The following is a 20,542-nucleotide window of genomic DNA, read 5'->3' as shown; positions in this document are numbered from 1 at the left end:
AACAAACAAACAAACAAATAAATGACTACTGCACTACAGACTGTGTATATGTTACCATTACTAAAAGCTGTACTATACTGCTGGGGCACACAACACAAGTGAACAATGGTTTTTGAATTTGGTACAGCACATAATGGCAGAGTATACAATAACATGAAACTGCCTGAAGATCTCACAAAGTCGGTAGCATAACAACATTCAGATCTTGACAGTAATTAATAGTTGACAGCAAGGTGCAAACTGAGATCGGGAGTCTTTCATCTGCCTAGATACAGACACTGGTGTCAGTAGTGCTAGTTTTGAGTTGATTTGCACAGCCGATGCTGTAGACTTGTGCTGATGGCTGATGGTGGGGCCTCTGGTGTCGATCCCCACATCTGTGGCTAGTGAGCCATAGCTTAGTGCATAGAATAACATCTGTGGAGTGCTGGTTTGACCAGTTGTTCATGTGGCACAAATGTACATGTTACTGTTACTAAAACGCAATAATACACCTCTTAAATACAGAAATATGCAATTAATTTAAGACTTAAACTATGCACTTACACTATGATCTACAGTGTGTGCCTTTGCTTTGAATAATAGCTGTTTGATTAACAGTAAAAATTGTGTCAGTATTTTGCAACCATGACATAAAACTGATCGTTCAGTAATATTCACTAATGTCAGCACTTGCATTCCTTGTAACTAGAATTATTACATTCTTCATGAAGTCTGTGGGAATTTTGCCAGTCACACATATCTTGCACATTAAATGGAATAGTTTTTCCCTGGCTAGCTCTCTCAAGATCTCAGTAACAGAGTGTAAGTCATCCACTGGAGGGGCTACGTTCAATTGTTCTCACAGCACCACACTTTTCATCTCATTGTCATGTGCTCCTTTTCCCTTTGTGTAATATATTACCGTATATACTCGAATCTAAGCCGCACCTGAAAAATGAGACTCGAAATCAAGGAAAAAAAATTTTCCCGGATCTAAGCCGCACCTGAAATTTGAGACTCGAAATTCAAGGGGACAGAAAAGTTTTAGACCGCAACTCCAAATCGAAATAAAGTTGGTCCATTGTAACATGATACACAATTGAGGTCGAATGGATGAAGATACAGCTACAGTAGTTTGGTTCGAGTCGTAAGCTTAACAGTTAAGCTTTACCAAGGAGCCATTGCTATGTGTCAGGCGCTCCGTCCGAATTTATACGGGTACCCTTCCTTTTTCACGTGCTTGGTCTGGTTTGAATCGATTGCTTATTTTGCTTTGATCTGATAAGTGCTGTTCTCTTTGTTATAGGTGTTTACGTCACTCTAAGCTGAAAATGCATTATTGTACTGTGTTATGCATTGTTTGTCGCACTCTGATAATGAGTGTTTACAGCCTGTCGCGCTCACGGCATGGATTGCTTTTGTGCGCACTACCACGGCTTACAATAAAAAAAAAGAGAGGATTTGTCTCATAAGCGAAACAGTGGCGAAAGACTGCTATTTGTTGTTACTTACACTGCAGCTTTCTTTGATAATGGTCAACAAGAACCAAATAATAGACTGCGTACAATAGAAGATGTTCTGAACGAAAGTTGAGCAAAAAATTTTCTGTGTTTGAAAATCTTTGCAGACGCCGCTTTAGTACATTACATTCTGCACTGAAATTAGATTCATCTTAGCTTTAAAAATCTAGTCCGTTGCTGTGCTTCATTTCTGACTGTATCACTATTCAGCATAAGAATAATACGAATATAAACATGACATGATATGTACGGCTGCCGCGTTTGCTGTTGTCTCACTCTATTTTCGTAGTTTATTAGGCAGACAGGATTTAGCAAACACCATAGCATACATGGCATAATGTTTACATTCTTCTACCTTTTCTTTTAATTTATTTACTGACGCAGAGGTTTTGGCACCAGTATTTATCTTAATGCATGCAAAGCACGCCTGTGTAGTGCTACATATATTTGATGGCAGAAGTTAGTTGTAGCAGCACCTACCAACATTTTTCAGAACTTCCGCTTACTATTAACTTGATTCTAAGCCTCAGGCAGTTTTTTGGATTACAAAAACCAGAAAAAAGTGCGGCTTAGATTAGAATAAATACGGTAAGTTCATTTCCTGGTACATCCCTTCTATGTATTCTGTCCACTTTTCAGTAGTCTTTTCTTTGCTTAGTATTTGCTTTTATCTGAGCTCTTTCTATTCATACGGATGCTTCTCTTTTCTCCAGTAGTCCCATTATTTTTTTTACAGACAGCATGTATCCTTCTCTAGTCATGCATGCTTTTACAGCCTTCTGTTTGTGATACAACCTTGCCTGCTTAGAAATTTTGCACTTTCTGCCAGTGTTGTTAGTCTATGTTAGGTTAGAAATCTCATGTGTAGCACAGTGGGTCACTCTTTCATTTTTTCATAAGTGATGTCACAGGCACACGTTTCTGTTGTAGGTTATTGATATATCAGTTTTTTTTAAATATCTAACATAGTCTATCTTTTATCATGCAGATTGTGTGTGCATACACTTGACTGATTGAGCTTTACAAAGAAAATTTTAACCCCTTTTTTAACCACACTCACCTCCACATATTTTAGTAAGGACCTTTAAAGAGCCTAATACACAATGCCCTACGATCACATATGGGTTTTGGTTTGCTGCTTGATTACATTGCATAAATTCAACAATATTTCACTGAACATGTGTTCAACATCTTCAGCTGATGATTACTGCCAATAAGTAGCAGTTAGTGTGCCAAGAGCCTCTTATTGGACACTGAGGTGTGGCTTGCCTTCCGCAGGCGTTCTTGGTTGGTGGTGGTGGTGGTGGTGGTGGTGGTGGTGGTGGTGGTGGTGGTTTTAGCTGCCCTCTGTCAGTTTGCTATTGTCGACTTCTCTGACATAAGATATCGATGATGATGATAATAATAATAATAATAATAATAAGAAGAAGAAGAAGAAGAAGAAGAAGAAGAAGAAGAAGAAGAAAAGAATAGACCTCCGGTATGTTCTGCCAGTCGTAAAAGGCGACGAAAAGAACAAACCACTAATAGGGCTAACCCCCCTTTTAGTGTGAGTTGGGTCAGGAAAGAACTAATGAAGCCTCGGACAAATGCTGTGATGGTCGGGGACGACGCTTAAACCTATGCCCGTCCACAATGGTAACGACACTGCTAGCCACACGGAAAATGATTTAAATCCAAATAGAGATGTTTTGCAGGATATGCTTCCTGCAACCACTCTAGAAGGAAAACAAAGACAGAGGATGAGACGGTCAGATGAAGTTAACTGACACCTCATGTTCTGTTATTACCAAGCAACAAACTTAGGAACCAACACAACTGGATACAGATCACAAGTATACACAACATTTATTACCAGATACCCAGAATTAAAATTTTTAACAGAACGACGACTAGCTGATCAGATCTGTGTAATAATCAAAAATAACAAGATACCCCAGTCAGAATTAGAAAACATCAAACAACAAGTACAACAAATACCGGAACAAAATAATGTGCAATCAGAAGAAGAAGAAAATACAGTAATGGACTCAAACATCCCAGAGCAAACAAACTAAGAAAAACATGCATCAATTAAACAATCAGAGGAAAACGAAATCTTAAGACAGCCACCAGAACAAGCACAAAAAGAACACGAAGTGACACACATGTTAGATGTAGAAGAAAAATTTCAGCTGACATATATAGAATACAAAGACACAAATACAGACATTAGACCATTCTTGCATAGACCCCCAAATAACTCACAAGTCGAAACAACAATAACAACTATCAACCCAATCATACACAACAAAATAAATGAAATCAAAACTATGGAAGAGCTACAACTACTGGTTTATATAGGAGCACTCACTACACTAAATATACACACTAGGCAGAAATCAGAACCAACCAACACACAGAAGAAACCCACAAAACCAGCATGGCAACACAGGCTACAGATCAGAATAGAAAAACTGAGAAAAGACATCAGACAGCTAACACAATTTATAAGAAATGAAATATCAGACAAAAAACGAAAAAGGTTAGGTAAAATCTCACAACAAGAAGCGATAGAGCAATTAGATGAAAAGAAGCAGAAATTACAAGTGTTGGCCATATGACTTAGAAGATACAAAAAAAGTGAAAATAGAAGGGAACAAAACCAAATATTCAACACAAACCAAAACAAATGTTATCAGACAATAGATAACACACACATTAAAATAGACAATCCACCAAACATAACAGACATGGAACACTTCTGGAGCAACATATGGTCAAACCCGATACAACATAACAGACATGCACGGTGGATACAAGCAGAAACAGATACATACAAGATGATACCACAAATGCCTGAAGTGATAATTTTGCAACATGAAGTCACCCAAGCAATTAATTCCACGCACAATTGGAAAGCCCTGGAAAAGATAAAATAGCAAATTTATGGCTAAAGAAGTTCACCTCAATACATTCACATCTAACTAAATTATTTAACAGTTACATTGCAGACCCATACACATTCCCTGATACACTTACACAAGGAATAACTTATCTGAAACCTAAAGATCAAGCAGACACAGCAAACCCAGCAAAATATCACTCCATAACATGCCTACCAACAATATACAAAATATTAACTTCAATCATTACACAGAAATTAATGACACATACAACACAGAACAAAATTATAAATGAAGAACAAAAAGATTGTTGCAAAGGAGCACGAGGATGTAAAGAGCAACTGATAATAGATGCAGAGGTGACATATCAAGCTAAAACTAAACAAAGGTCACTACACTATGCATACATTGATTACCAAAAAGCTTTTGATTGTGTACCCCACTCATGGTTACTACAGATATTGGAAATATACAAAGTAGATCCTAAATTGATACAGTTCCTAAACATAGTAATGAAAAATTGGAAAACCACACTTAATATCCAAACACATTCAAATAATATAACATCACAGCCAATACAGATCGAACATTGAATATACCAAGGAGACTCATTAAGTCCTTTCTCGTTCTGCCTTGCTCTGAACCCACTATCCAACATGCTAAATAATACAAATTATGGCTATAATATTACTGGAACATACCAATACAAAGTCACACATTTGCTATACATGGATAATCTAAAACTACTGGCAGCAACAAATCAACAACTCAACCAATTACTAAAGATAACAGAAGTATTCAGCAATGATATAAATATGGCTTTTGGAACAGACAAATGTAAGAAAAATAGCATAGTCAAGGGAAAACACACTAAACAAGATTATTACATATTGGATAACCACAGTGACTGCATAGAAGCGATGGAAAAAACAGATGCCTATAAATATCTAGGATACAGGCAAAAAGTAGGAATAGATAATACAAATATTAAAGAAGAACTAAAAGAAAAATATAGACAAAGACTAACAAAAATACTGAAAACAGAATTGACAGCAAGAAACAAGACAAAAGCTATAAATACTTATGCTATACCAATATTGACCTACTCATTTGGAGTAGTGGAATAGAGTAATACAGACCTAGAAGCACTCAATACACTTACACGATCACAATGCCACAAATATAGAATACATCACATACATTCAGCAACAGAAAGATTCACATTAAGCAGAAAGAAAGGAAGAAGGGGATTTATCAACATAAAAAACCTACATTATGGACAGGTAGACAATTTAAGAAAATTCTTTATAGAACGAGCAGAAACTAGCAAAATACACAAAGCAATCGCTCATATAAATACATCGGCTACACCATTGCAATTTCATAACCACTTCTACAACTCTTTAGATCACATAACATCAACAGATACAAAGAAAGTAAATTGGAAAAAGAAAACACTACATGGAAAACACCCGTATCATCTAACACAGCCACACATCGATCAAGACGCTTCCAACACATGGCTAAGAAAAGGCAATATATACAGTGAGGTGGAAAGATTCGTGATTGCAATACAGGATCAAACAATAAACACCAGATATTACAGCAAGCATATTATTAAAGATCCCAATACCACAACAGATAAATGCAGACTTTGGAAACAACAAACAGAAACAGTAGATCACATCACAAGCAGATGGAAATACTAGCAAATGCAGAATACACCAGAAAACATGACACTGTAGCAAAAATAATATGTCAACAACTTGCCATACAATATAAACTAATAAAACAATACGTTCCCACATACAAGTATGCACCACAAAATGTACTGGAAAATGATGAATACAAATTATACTGGAACAGAACCATTGTATCAGATAAAGCAACACCACATAACAAACCTGACATCGTACTCACCAATAAAAAGAAGAAATTAACACAACTAATCGAAATATCCATACCCAATACAACAAATATACAGAAGAAAACAGGAGAAAAAATTGAAAAATACATCCAACTGGCTGAGGAAGTCAAGGACATGTGGCATCAGGATAAAGTTGACATAAAGAAAGTCACGCTTGATCAAGGTCCGCGTCACTTTCCATTTTTAACCAGACATAATGTCTGAGAAAGGAAAGAAGTAATAATAATAATAATAATGATAATAATAATAATTGCTGTTGACTTTTTGCACAGTCGATCACCCTTCATTTGTTGCTGCATTACCAAAGACAAGATAGTTAATAACTTCTGTGCACATTAGACATTATTTCAACTTCCTATTTCTGAAATTTCTACTTATCTGCACTGTTTCTGATTTTTTATTATCTCTGTCTGATTGGAAATGAAATGTTAAATAGCTTTTAAGTCATAGTTTACACTTCGTAATATTTTATCTTTGACTAATACACACGCTATTGTGGAAATCACTTTAGTTTTTTATTAACAACATTTAACAGTAATTAAGTGATCATGAATGATTGTGTTTTGTATATAGAGGAGGGAGGGTTGATCCTATGATTACTCTCAGCAATTACGGCAACAGAACTATGGCCCATTACTATACTTTGATACAGTCATTCAAACTTCGTTTGCTTTTAATTTTAGAAAGCTAAGTGTCCAACTCCATTTTTATATTCAATTTAACGTCCCTTTGTATAGTCTACAGATCCTATTACCAGTTATTTTTGCATGTAATAGAGTTTAATACTGAGCACTACTTTCTCTCATGCACACGGTAAGGCCAGTTATGTCACATGCCGCAGCTATGTAGACTTATTCAGAGTGCAGAAAACCAATCTTTTAATTGAGAACAATATTATCAGGCTTATTGTCACATAGGGGACAGGCGATTGATAATATCAGAAATGATTAATAGCATTGAGAAAGTTGTAATTAAAATTAATGATGTATAATCTCTCATCAGAATAACACCCGCAGCAAAGTAGCCCTTCAGGGAAATCAAAGAGGGTTTAACGTGGCTACTTTTCTTTCAAAATTCTGTTGTATAAGCCATGCACGAGTATTGCTAGTTGTCTTTTTTTCTGTGCTCTGAATAAGTCTATGTAGCTGTGGTGTGCGATATAACTAGCATTTCCCTGTGCACAAGAGAAAGTAGTGCTCAATATTGAACTCTGTTACATGCCGAATAACCGATAATAGGATCTGTGCACTATACGAAGGGACATTATATGGAATATAAAAATAGAATCGGACACTTAGCTTTGTGAAAGTAAAAGCATACAAATTTTGAATGACTATCGAAGTATAGTAATGGACCATAGTTCTTGCTACAATATCTTTGAGTGACAAACTATAAAAATCACAGACATTTTAGCTGTCATAATTGCTGAGAGTAATTGTAGGGTCAACCCTCCTTTTTCTTGTATACAAAATGCAATCATTCCTATCATTTAATTATTATTAAATGTTGTTAATAAAAAAGTAAATTGATTTCCACAATAGTGCATGTATTAATCAATGAAAATCATAGTCAAGCTGCAAACTGTACCTCTGGATTACGGAAGGTTCAATTATGAAATTTTGATGATTATGGTGATGATGCCAATGCCGATGTCCCATACTCCGAGGAATGTAGGGGATGATGAGAAATATTACAAAGTGTAAATTGTGACTTTAAAGCTATTTAACATTTAATTTCCAATCAGACAGAAATAATACAAAATCAGAAACAGTGTGGATAAGTAGTAACATTGGAAATAGGAAGTTGAAATAATATCTATCATCTGAAGACGTTATTAACTATTTAGTCTTTGATAATGCAGCAACAAATGAAGAGTGATCAACTGTGCAAAAAGTCAACATTACTTATTATTATGAAAACCCAAGATTTAGTCACCGTTACAGTGAAGATGTTTGTGGCTGCTGCATCTGATATGTAAATACAACGGAAAGTCGGGCATATACAATAGAGAACAACATCAATATCTTATGTCAGAGAAGTCGACAACAGCAGACCGATAGAGGGTGACTACATGCTGCTGCTGAGTATAACTTTGGCGATTAGCCAAACAACAACTGGTTGCTGTATGAATCCTCCGCTATTATTTTCTCCTTATGATGCAGTTAGAAAGTAAAAACTGAGATATTACCTAGATTTTCTCATACATGATGTGATGTTGCAATATTTGTTACTGTGGTCTTGCTCTGTATGATAGCTCTGGCTAATATCAGGAATTCAGTCTACTACGGAGTCTCATACACTTTGTACTATGACAGTAGCCAGCAAGTTCTCCATTTTGTGTGTTGGAGTAAACATTTAATTTTTTATCTCTGAAATATTCATCTGGTTCCAGAAGAATTGCTTTTGAAGTACATTCATGTTTTATCCAAGTGTTCAGATGGTTTGTCCTTTCTGTTTGTGTTTTGATAGTATTATTTAATAAGAGAGGTGCTATATGAAGTCTGTTCAAAAAATTCTGGAACATTCGTAATTTTGCCCCAATGGTGTGTTGGAATGAAATGCAGCTGGCATTCCTGCACGTACCTGTGTTCCATGTGTAACTGCCGGAAGTTTCATTGTTGTATGCTTGTTTGTTGTTGTTCAGTGCTATATTGAGTAGAATGCTGTGTCACATAGTTAGCGAATTTTGAGATGGCAGAGTTAGAGGAGCAACGTGTCTGCATTAAATTTTGTGTGAAACTCAAGAACACCACTACAGAGACACACCAAATAATGTAGGAAGCCTACGGTTATGTGTGCTTAAGCCGTACTCAGTGTTAGGAATGGTTCACATGGTTTAAAAATGACCAGAAAGAAGTTCAAGATGACCCTCATTCAGGGTGCCCTTCGACGTCTACCAACAACGCTCATCTCAGGGATGTCAGTGAAATTGCGCATGCCGATTGAAGACTGACTGTCCAAATGATTGCAGAAGAACGTAACATTTCAGTTGGATCATGTCATGAAATCATGACTCAACATCTTGGAATGCATCGCGCTGATGCCAGGTTCGATACACGGTTCGTGAGTAAAGACCAGAAAGATCTTCGCCTCACAATCTGTGAAAAGCTTTTGGATCGCACAAATAAGAATGAGATGTTCCTTAAGAGAAGCATAACTGGTGATGAGATGTGGGTTTACAGTTATGATGTTGAGACCAGGGTTCAGTCTCCATGATGGGTCAGGAAAGTGCTTTTACTTTGAAGGATTAGTTCATGATGAATTCATGCCACAGGGATGAACTGTTAATCGATGGTACTATCGGGACCTGTTGCAATGCCTGCAAGAAAATATGAGAAGGAAACAGCATGAAAAGTGGTGAAACAGTTTATTGCTCTTGCATCAAGATAATGCACCCACATATTCGTCTCTGTTGGTGCGTGACTATTACACAAAAAATGAAATCGCTGTGCTGTCTCATCCTCTGAACTCTCCAGACCTGGCTCCTGTGGACCCAGCAAAAAGTGTACCAAGACGGCTTCTGGAAGTGGAAACGGTGTTGAGAGCGGTGTATGAATTGTGGAGGAGAGTATTTCGAAGAAGACCATGCACAATAAGTAAAACGTAAGCGTAGAAAAATTTTGCGAACAAAGTTCGGGAATTTTTTGAACAGACCTTGGATTTGCAGTTCCAAGTTGTGTGCGCGTGCGCGTTCGCGTGCAAGAGTATATTCCTAGATCCCTCTTGTGAAACTTTATTAAGTAGACTTTCTTGGAATAGTATGTATGTGTCTTGATGTATCTGCCTGTTCAGTTTTGCCAGCGTAACCACTTTTGCTACTCCTCTTTGTATATGTTTGATATACCTGCTAGCCCTATTTGGATGGAGCCCATACACTTGAACAATATGGGTCACATGAATAATTTGCAAACAGTCTCCATGACTGGGTGTTGTGTGATGTCCTTAGGTTAGTTAGGTTTAAGTAGTTCTAAGTTCTAGGGGACTGATGACCATAGATGTTAAGTCCCATAGTGCTCAGAGCCATTTGAACCATTTTTGAAACAATCTCCTTTGTTGCTGTATCAGTTTTGCTAGTATTCTACTTGTCTTGCACCTGATTTCCCTGTTACTGAGCCTCAGTGATCATTCTATTTCATATACTACAAATTGTTCCACCAGGTACTTGTATAAGTTAACCTATTTCAGTTGTGACACCTTGATACAATAGTCTTTTTTTTGTTTCAATGAAAAGCACAATTTTTCATTTGTGAACATATAAAGTAAGTTTGTAAGCTGTGACCCACTTTGAAATCTTATCAATGCTCGACTGTGGCACACACAAAATTACTTGTAGTTCTGTCAATGATATTCCATGCAGAATAACATCCTATGACCTTTCTGTGAAGAAATCTTTGCTTGATACCCCTTAAAATTGTACTTTTAGAATTTAGGGGTGATACTGGGTTAAACGATTTTTGGAAATCAAGAAGTATGTACCTACCTGACTGCCTTGATCTGTAACTTTCAAGATGTAATGTATTTAATGTGTGAAAAGTGTGAATTGAGTTTCACGTGACCGATATTTTTGGAATCTAAACTGATTAGTATGGAGGAAGGTATTCTGTTCAAGGCACCTCATTATGTTCAAGCTCAGAATATATCCAAGATTGTACAACAAACAGATCTCAGGGATATTGTATGCTGGTTTTGTGAATCACTTCTGCTACCTTTGTTGTAGACAGGGCGAGCTGTCCTTCCTTCCAACTACTGTGCTTGACATTTTGTTTATGGGCTCTGTGATATATTACAGTGAAGTAGAGGGGTTACGGCAGTCACAATTTCGGTGTAAAATCTGGTAGGCAGTTCATTGGGCCCTAGAACTACATTCAGTTTTAGCAGTTTCAACTGTGTTTCAGCATTTTTGATACTTATATCTGTATCAGCCATCTTTGCTGTGGTGCAAGAATTAAGCTAGGGCAGTACTCCTGGATTTTCCGTTATAAAGGAATTTCTGCCTTTGCTTTGCTATCCTCCCATTCAGTTCCTGCCTCAGCCACGAGTGTCTGGACTTTACATATCATCAGATTTTCTTTGAGTTTTGATAATATTCTGCTGTGATACTCATTAAAGGTTTCATACATTGCCCTCTTCAGAGCCGAACACATTGCAGGGTCTTTCTATCTATAGCCCCATGCTTTGTTGTACACCTACTATGCAGTGGCCACTGTTTCCTTTAGAGGTTGGTTTATAGTGACTGTACACCATGAAGACTCTTTCCCATCATAAGCTGTTCTACTTGATACATATCAGATCAATACATGATGAGACAAAGCATTACTATCTCTTTATCTATGAGGATATGCTGACAAGTAACATCTTTTCATGAAAACTCTTAAAGTGTTGTAAATAAAACAAATTTATTAACACCTACATGTTTATTCTTCATGTTCACATTATTTGCAGCCCTCTGCCACTACAAGACTCTGAATTATAGCATGTAACATGGTGGTGTGTAATATGAAGCCATATATGAGCACTGCGACCTCCACAATAGTCCGGCGCATTGGGTTCACTGTCATTGATCATCCTCCACACAGTCCCGTCTTGGCTCCATCCCATTTTCATCTCTATGTACTGAGATAATCAGTGTCCAACTGCCTCATGGTCATTGATACAAGTTTCAGTGTGGATATTCTCAAGGAGCCAGGTTTATTTGTTCTCATTAGATGCCATATATTTCCATCATGAGTGGGCTTCAAGTTAGTTTTCATAGAATGCAATTAGCAATGTTTCTCACGATGTCTTGTCTTGCCCACCATTTTCAGAATGGTAATTATTCTGGTTGGTTGATGGATGATCGAAGTCTCCTCTGAGGATGACAGTATGACTGGGGAACTGACATACTAACAAACTTTTCTTTAAAGCTTTTGATTACATGTGGTGGCAAGTGTGGTGGTCGAAAGAGAAATTCAGTTATAAGTTTATACCCATACTTTATACTGAGTCTTGCCAAAACAATCTCTGCCTAGGTGGATTTGTGTTCCTTGTTTAGTGCAACATAAACACCATCTTCTTTTCCTATTATCCTGCAGTCAATTGGAGTTTTAACTAACTGTTTGTATCTAGTATTATATGACCTCCACTGCTTTTTAGCAGCTCTTCAAACTCTGGCAATTTATTACAAATGTTTCAGCAGTTTACCACTAAGGTTTTAACACACTATGAGGGGCGTTTGAAAACTCACTGCAAAGTCCGAGAGATGGCACCACGGGCGCGTATCAAGGTCATGCTTAGTTAGTAGCATCTTTTCAAATAATGCACACCAAGTTTCAGCCATATTTGTCTATTTCTTTGTATTTGGCATTCGTGTGAATCAAGAAAGTCGAGTGATTGTCAAAAAATGGGCGAGAAAGAATTTCGTGTGGTGATTAAACATTACTTTATGAAAAGCAAAACGCCTCAGGAAACTAAAGAGAAGCTTGATAAACATTACGGTGACTCTGCACCTTCAATTAGAACAGTTTCTAAGTGGTTTCAAAATTTTTGGAGTGGCCATATGGACACAAGTGACACTGAACGTTCTGGATGCCCTGAGGAGGTTACAACTCCAGAAATCGTTGATAAAATCCATGATATGGTGATGGAAGACAGAAGAGTTAAGGTGCATGAGATTGCTAGTGCTGTGGGCATCTCGAATGAATGGGTACATAATATTTCGCATAAACATTTGGATATGAGAGAGCCATCCGCAAGATGGGTTCCGTGATTGCTCACGCTTGACCAAAAACTGTGTCATGTGAAGTGTTGCAGGGATGGTTTGCAGCTGTTCAGGAAGAATCCGCAGGACTTTAAGTGTCGTTTCATCACTGTGGTTGAAACATGGATACTTTACTATACTCCTGAGACCAAATAACAATCTAAACAATGGGTTACCAAGGGAGACTCTGCACATAAAAAAGGCGAAGACCATTCCTTCAGCCGGAAATGTTATGGCGACTGTCTTTTGGGATTCCCACATACACACACACATACACACACACACACACACACACACACACACACACACACACAGACATATTAATTTTACTATCCAATCTAGAATCCAAAATAATTGTTGTCTTTGTATGGTGTATGGTATTAAATTTTCATTGCTTTATCTCTAAAGTAAGTTGAGCTCTGCAGCTCTTGCAATTGCATTTAAGTGTATTTTTAGAAGTTCCATTTAAATAGTTATTTTAGCTGTTTTTTTTTTTGTGATGATTGCGTACTTTGTGCTTACACATTCGTTTCCTCTGTTACCCTAAAACTGTTGTAGAAAGGGAGTTGATTCAGTTTTTAGGAATGTTTGTGGTTTTTGTGTGCCTGCTTTTTTATTGACATTAACATATTGTTATACTAGTAGTGTCATTAGTCTTCTTCACTGTTGCTCTGAGCATTTGCTTCAAACTGAGATAACTTGTTCTTAACAATCACTGAATCAACTCTCTTTCTTTGTAGGTTGTGAAGTGCTGCTGCAACCATGAGTGGGAGACAGAAAAGATCAAGTGGTGGCTATGACCTTCGTAGAAAAGTGGCTAAGAAGAGATGGGATGAAGATTTTGAGTATTACTTTTCAAAAATAGGTGTACCTTTGGAACCAAATCTACACGGGCAAGAAATGGAGGCTGGAAAAGCTGAAACTCAGAATGACATTTTGCTTTTTGACAGAACTGATAAGCTTTGTAATATAAGTGGCTCAAGACATAATATTTTACAAGGTAAACGGTCCCGTGGGAGACCTAGGAAGGTGGAGGTATTAGATCTCGATATGAATATTGTAGTTTCTGATGGAAGCATTACAGAAAGTGAGTTCAAAGAAGAAATTGTCAGTTGTTCAAAAGAGTTTAATCCTTGTGGTAGCACCAGTGGAGATATTTGCAAAGATCAAGTAATCTTGCCACTAAGTGTTGTTGAAAAGTGTGAAGAAGAGCATGGAGGAAAGCATGTGAAACTGGAAGCCATATTGTCATCAGAACAAATCAGTTGTCTACAGGAAGAAGAAGTTACTTCAGCACCTGAAATGGAAAAGGAGAATTTAGCTGGGGAGCCTGCACATATGGAGTCCGACCATGAAACACTTGTGGTGCAAATGACAGGAGATACTGGAGATTTAGTAGACATTGATGAAATAGAAAAGAGGTTAGTGTCCCAGAAGGTTAAGAGAAGATACAGGCGGGGCCAGTTGACTGAAGAAACAATTCAGAAATTAAGTCAGCTAGGTTCAGATGACAAGATTGAATGTGAGGAATGTCATAAATTACTTAAGCCCTCATCTTATAGGCAACATGTAAGAACTCATACAGGTGTTAAACCTTTCAGCTGTGATATGTGTGATGCTAAGTTTACACGGAAGGGTGATGTAGAACGTCATGTCAGGATAGTGCACAATAAACAAAAGCCCTACAAATGTAGCAAATGTCACAGATGCTTTGGAGACAAGAAAAATCTGCGTTGGCATCTGATGAATCATGATAAGAGGTTGTTTTATGCTTGTGAAGTATGTGGATTTAAATTTGGGAAACGTGAATACTGGGAGAACCATGTGCGCATCATTCATCCAAATCATGCAAACCAGAAACCTGAGAAATGCACTCCAGATAATAACAATGGTGAGGATGAAAATGAGCGGCTCCATGCTTTAACTGGTGCGCTGCTTGCAGAAAGTGAGAATTCTGTAGATGATCCCACTGAAGAGAATTTGCGTGCTGAACCTGTGGAACATAACAATAATCAAAATCAAAAGTTGTTTGTTAAAAATGATAGGACTGCTACTGTTGCCAAGATTACTGTAGGAACTGAAAGAAAGAGTACGGTATACAAAAATATTGCTCCAGGTGTCATCAGTATACCTTCAGTCAGTGACAGGCATTCCTTTGTCCCAAATGAACACCACACTGATAGTGATGCAATGGGTACAGTAGTGATTCAGTTGGATGGAAATGGAGTGAGTACAGAGTCTTTAGAACCAACAAAAACTGTAAAAGCAGAATCAATAAAAATACAGAATTTATTTCACATTAACACAAGTGATGTTTTGGAATTCATGCATAGTGATTCCACAGGACAATACATAGTAAATGAACAGTGTTCTGACGGCAGTGTAGCAGATAAACTGGTTGTTTCTATTGGTGAAGAGAATGTCAGAATTATGGAATATGCAGATGATGTTAATGGTGAAGTATCCAAAGTGTATGGTGTAATGCTAACAGAGAATTTGGAGAAAGAAACCAATGTTCAAAATTTTGTTGAAGCTTTGCTGGCTGCTGGGGGAAAGGGAAGCCAAAAACATTCAACTGTAGAAGCTTCTTGATAAGCGTGTTCTCTCGAGGCTTGCTGGTTTGATGCACATTTTTAGACCTATAATTTATTGACGCATTATTTTTGTTTATATTTAAAAGATAGTGATTGGAAGTTTTTTGTCAGTGTGACAATGAAAAAATTTTGAGCTGTAGAGCTGCTAACACCTAACGCTATTCATTTATTGAAAAAAGTACCTAATTATTTTGATTAAATATTTGCCAGTTTGTGTGGCAGAGCTGCGGTTGTTGAATGGATTTGAGAGAGACTGCCTGTTTGTAAAGTCAGACACATTAAGCTAAGTGTGACTGAGTGTTGGAAATAGTTTGTATGTAAAACAAAACAAAAAAGTTTGATTCGTAACAGCTATACTACAACGAGCTGTGTGATTAAGATGAACTTACAAAGTGTTTGGTAGTTTTTATAGTAAAAGGAGAACTTTCTTTTGTACTTCTTTTTGTTGCTTAGTAGCTTATGTAAACGTAATTCAGAGCTCTGGCGGTATATGAAGTTGCATTGTGAAACAAATTATGAAATGACGTGGAGCTGTGCTTATAGTGGACGTTTTCCTTCTGGAACACTGTTGGTGTATTTAAGTAGCTAATGATGTGTGCATCTGTGTTATTTCTACAACTATTTTACTGAAACATAAGTTAAGACTTTTTTATATATGTTATCTGTCTTAGCAGAATGTATTTTGCAAACTGTTAATTTGGCCTCCCAGTATTATGTTCATTGTTTATTTGCTTGGTGTATATATTATTTAGAAAGTTACTGCAAATGTAAACACAGAGAAGAAAGTGCAATATTTTAGGAATGTATAAATTTCATTAAATGTTGTGTGTACATAGTTAAAACTTTTTTTACTGTTTATGAACCCTTTTCAGATACATCAAAATGATATGATATCTATACATAATATTTTCTAGTTCTCAATTAAGAAAAGTTGGCAGGCAACATTGGCATTAGTTCATCTCTGCGATATTTCTGTTTAGAGAATTGGGACCCATGTTAGTACCAGGAACAGTCAGCCCAACACGGGAGAACTGTGAAATGATAACTACATTAAAACTGTGAACTCCACTGCAGAGGGCCTACAGCTTGTGTGTTTCTGAAAGGCAGCAGCCTGCTGACGTGCCTTGCCAGATTTTAGTTTTTACTCAAGAGCAGTTAGAAATTTATATTTGTAAAAGTGAAAGAGATTATATAAGGGATATGGAACTGGTGTCACATTCATGTGCCAGTTGTGCAGCAGCAGCTGATGTTGTATTTGCCAGTCATTTACCAATGGCCAATCTTGGAGATGTTGGTTGGTGCTCAATGTCTAGATGGTACCCCCAGTGGGTTACCACATCTCTCCTTTCATGGGAAAGCAACAAGCTGTGTCTCGGTGCATTGACTTCCATCAGGGATGGCACCCGGGCAGTACTTGGAACCAGGCTGATTTTTTTGGGAGCAGTGGATGGCCTCCTCAGTTTTACCAGCTCCCAATTGATATGGACAGGAGTATATGGCCAGGAGGCCCTACCTAGCAGTGCAGTCAATGTCTTGGTGTCTCCAATGCTGATAGTGGAGGCATCTCCATGTCCACTGTAGGTCCTGGCACAGAATGGAGCTGCTGCATTAGTGGGGACAGGATCGGCACTGCAGTCTGATATCGTGCCAACATCCGGTCTGTCTCAGGCAGCCTATAAAGAGATGGAGATGAGAGCATGGCCATGATTGACAAACAGGGCTGAGGACCATAGGGCAGGAGAGATAGTACAGGGTTTGGCAGAAGAGAAACTAAAGGTAGTGTCTCTGCACTGGAGGAGCCCAGAAGCCATGGTGGATGGGTCCCTGGACACATGCGGAGCTGATTGTGATGGCATGTCACTGTCCAGTCCCCCATGGCCGAATGAGTGTGTGGTGTTACCGCTGCCGCTGGGCAACCATCAGACATCACTCGTCCTGGTGTCCAAAGCCCCGGCCCCACACACATTTGCCCAGCTGGAAGCATGGAGACAGCACTGCAGATGGCCTCACAGGTGTTAACAGCATGAGCTGGAGCAGTATGCGGGGCTGGAGAACATCAACCTGTAGGAACTAAAAAAAAAGTGTTAGTGTTTCACCCATAGGACTTTCGGCCACATATTTCTTCACCTGTGTTTTGAAATGTTCATACAAGTCTTTCGCGTCAACATGTCATTAGGGGCAGAACGATGGAGACAGCTTCCGTTGAATGCCATTTCTGTGGCAGGACCTGCCAAAAACCTTGGAAGAAAATTGAAGTCCATTGTCCAACACCATCATGAGGGGAAGTCCATCAGTAGTGAAAATTCTACTGAACTCTGCAACCATAGCCTCCGTACTCATGGACTGATAGTTGACCATGTATGGAAAGTTGGAGTACACATTGAGGACAACCATCCAGGTAGTATCCAGGGAGGGGCTCACAAAATCAACAAAACCCACTCTCATGGGCATGAGGGCATCAGCCAGGGTGAGAATGTTCAGTGGGGAGCTACTTGGTGTTGTTCACATTGACGGCAGTTGCAGACAAGTTGTTCAACCTGCCAGTCTATGCCCAGCCAGTACACACGTCACCAGGTGAGCAGTTTAGTTCACGAGACACCTCTATGATCGCGGTGCAAGAGCCATAAGATTATCAGACGCAGAGGTTCATGGGGAGGGGGGAAGGCCATGATCTGTGGTTAGTAGGATAACTCCGTCCACAGGATTAGCTGGTGGTGGAGGTGGAAATAATGCTGCTGCAGGTTGGAGTCCTGACTAGGAATGCGGTCCAGCCAGTCCTGTTTTGTGTAGCACCGTATGTGTTGTAAGATGGTGACCTTGGCCTTGGCCACAACCACACAGGCCCCCATGACAGGAAACATGTCTGCCATCTGTTGTGCCTCTGCGTCCAGCTGGAAGCAAAAGATCTCATCTTGATCTAACTCGAAGTCGGAGTCCATCAGAAGACAGAACAGGGCATCCGTGGTGGCATGCTTAGTGGTATTGAGAAAGTGAATTTCATGATTTTACTTCCAGAGGAAGAGTACCCAGTGCTGGAGTCAGTGATCAGTCCTTTCAGGTAGCTTTGCTACGGGGCTGAAGAGAGAGAGTGTGAGAGAGAGAGAGAGAGAGAGAGAGAGAGAGAGCAATGGCTTATGATCTGTAACAAGGTGAAACTCCGCTCCGTATAGAAATACATGCAATTTATTTAGTGCAAAGATGATCTTAAGGACCTCTTTTTCAATTTCCAAGAACCTTTTCAGTGTGGCATTAAGTATATTTGATGCAAATGTGATTGGATCTTTAGACTTGTCAGCATCTCTATGTGCCAGCATGGCACCCAGGCACTGTTCAGAGCTGTGCACCGCCACCACAAGATGTTTGCCCAGTTGAAATGTGGCAAAAAATGGTGTCAATAGGAGAGCGTGCTTCAGAGTCTTCAATGCCTGTTTTAAGACCATGCAAAAGGTACACCCTTCTTCCGCAGGTTGTTGAGTGAGTGCACATTCTATGCAACGCCTGGGATAAATTTTCTGCACTAAGTCACTTGTCCCAAGAAGGACTGGAGCTCCTTTAAATTCTAGGTGGCACAATGACAGCTTCAACCAGCTTCTGTGTAGGCTTAAGACCTCTGCAAGAAATGATGTGTCCTAGATATTCAATCATCTGTTGAAAAAGAAAAAAAAAGAGAGATAGAGAGAGATTTTTCGAGATTACATTTGAGGCCTGTGTACTTGACATGGAACAGGCACTGTAGTTTTACTCAGTGTTTTTCCATTGTGGCCATTGTCACCAGACTGTCTTTTAGATAATTTATGCAGCCCAGAACATCGTCCAACAGTTGCTCAAGGAACCTGTGAAATATGATTGACTGTGATTCCTCATCCATAGGTAGTTGTAAGCAAGCTTAAGAGAGATCAACCTTTGGAAAATACTGGCCTCCCAAAAGTGCACAGAAAAGCTCATCTGGTTTTGGAATGGTATATATGTCGATGTTGGACTGGGAATTGACTGTAACCTTTAAGTCTCTACACAGGTTTTCCCACTATAGCCAAAGGCATTGCCCATTCACTTGCAGACAGAGGGTCAATGATATCCAATGCTGTCAATCTATCTAGCTCATTCTTCATGGCATCCCACGGTGCAAGAGGCATGGATTGTGCACAAAAGCAGCAAGGGTGTACTGGTTTCTTTAGTGTAATGGGCATCATAAAGTTATTCGCTTTCCCTAGTGCCTGCACAGTCATCAGTCATGGTGTGTGTGCCTGGTGGTGGTCACGTTTTGCAGTAGTGGGCACAGAATATCTGTCACATCATATGTGCCATTCATGAGACAATGGCCAATGACAGAGATGTCGGCTGTGTGTGACATCTAGATAGTAGCCCAGTGGGTTACCAAAGGGACGAATTACATTTTGTGCTGTGATCACTGTAATCTGAGTTTAATTTATTATTGTATAAATTCTGTCTCCAGTCCTCCAATTACCAAGTTGACTATCTCTCTTACCCTTAATTTTGTTACTCCCACAGCACCAGCTGCCCGTGGAAAACAAAAGACTGGGTAAATGAATTAATGTATCCATTTCTGACATGCAGTCATCTACAAATAAAGGAATCTGATAACAATGCTATGAGTTTGCATTTGAAAGATTTGTATAGGTCCAGGGCATCAACATAGCTGACACACAACACATGCCATATTTCATTTTCCTGACTTACAGATGTTGTGTTCATTATCAAGTGTGTGTGTCAAGCAAGGTTATTAACAACATAGGAAATGAGATATTATGTAAATGTGAAAGAAAGTATATCCAGAAAATTAAAACACTTTCAGTTAACTGATGTGGACTGTTTGCCAAAAAGAGAGGTATTGCATGTTTCAACATGTGGAAGAAAAATTACATTGCATAGAAAATTAG

At 38.6% G+C, this 20,542-nt stretch overlaps 1 protein-coding gene across 2 annotated transcripts in view; it reads left to right on the top strand.

Moving 5' to 3' along the window:
- Positions 1-20,542, top strand: part of LOC124794795 (zinc transporter 5-like) — a 265,913-nt gene that overhangs the window by 44,099 nt on the left and 201,272 nt on the right. The window contains exon 2 of one of the 2 annotated variants that reach the window (XM_047258450.1): positions 13,791-16,429. The exons of the other annotated variant lie outside the window; for it this stretch is intronic. Within the exon in view, the coding sequence (XP_047114406.1) occupies positions 13,813-15,642 (1,830 nt within the window). The 5' untranslated portion in view covers positions 13,791-13,812 and the 3' untranslated portion in view covers positions 15,643-16,429. Of the gene's footprint in view, positions 1-13,790; positions 16,430-20,542 lie in introns of those variants that run through there. 2 annotated transcript variants of the gene reach the window in all.

Source organism: Schistocerca piceifrons, chromosome 4, assembly GCF_021461385.2.
Source record: "Schistocerca piceifrons isolate TAMUIC-IGC-003096 chromosome 4, iqSchPice1.1, whole genome shotgun sequence".
Lineage (NCBI taxonomy): Eukaryota > Metazoa > Arthropoda > Insecta > Orthoptera > Acrididae > Schistocerca > Schistocerca piceifrons.
Note: the sequence above shows the minus strand (reverse complement) of the source record. Positions and strands in the feature narration are given on the sequence as shown.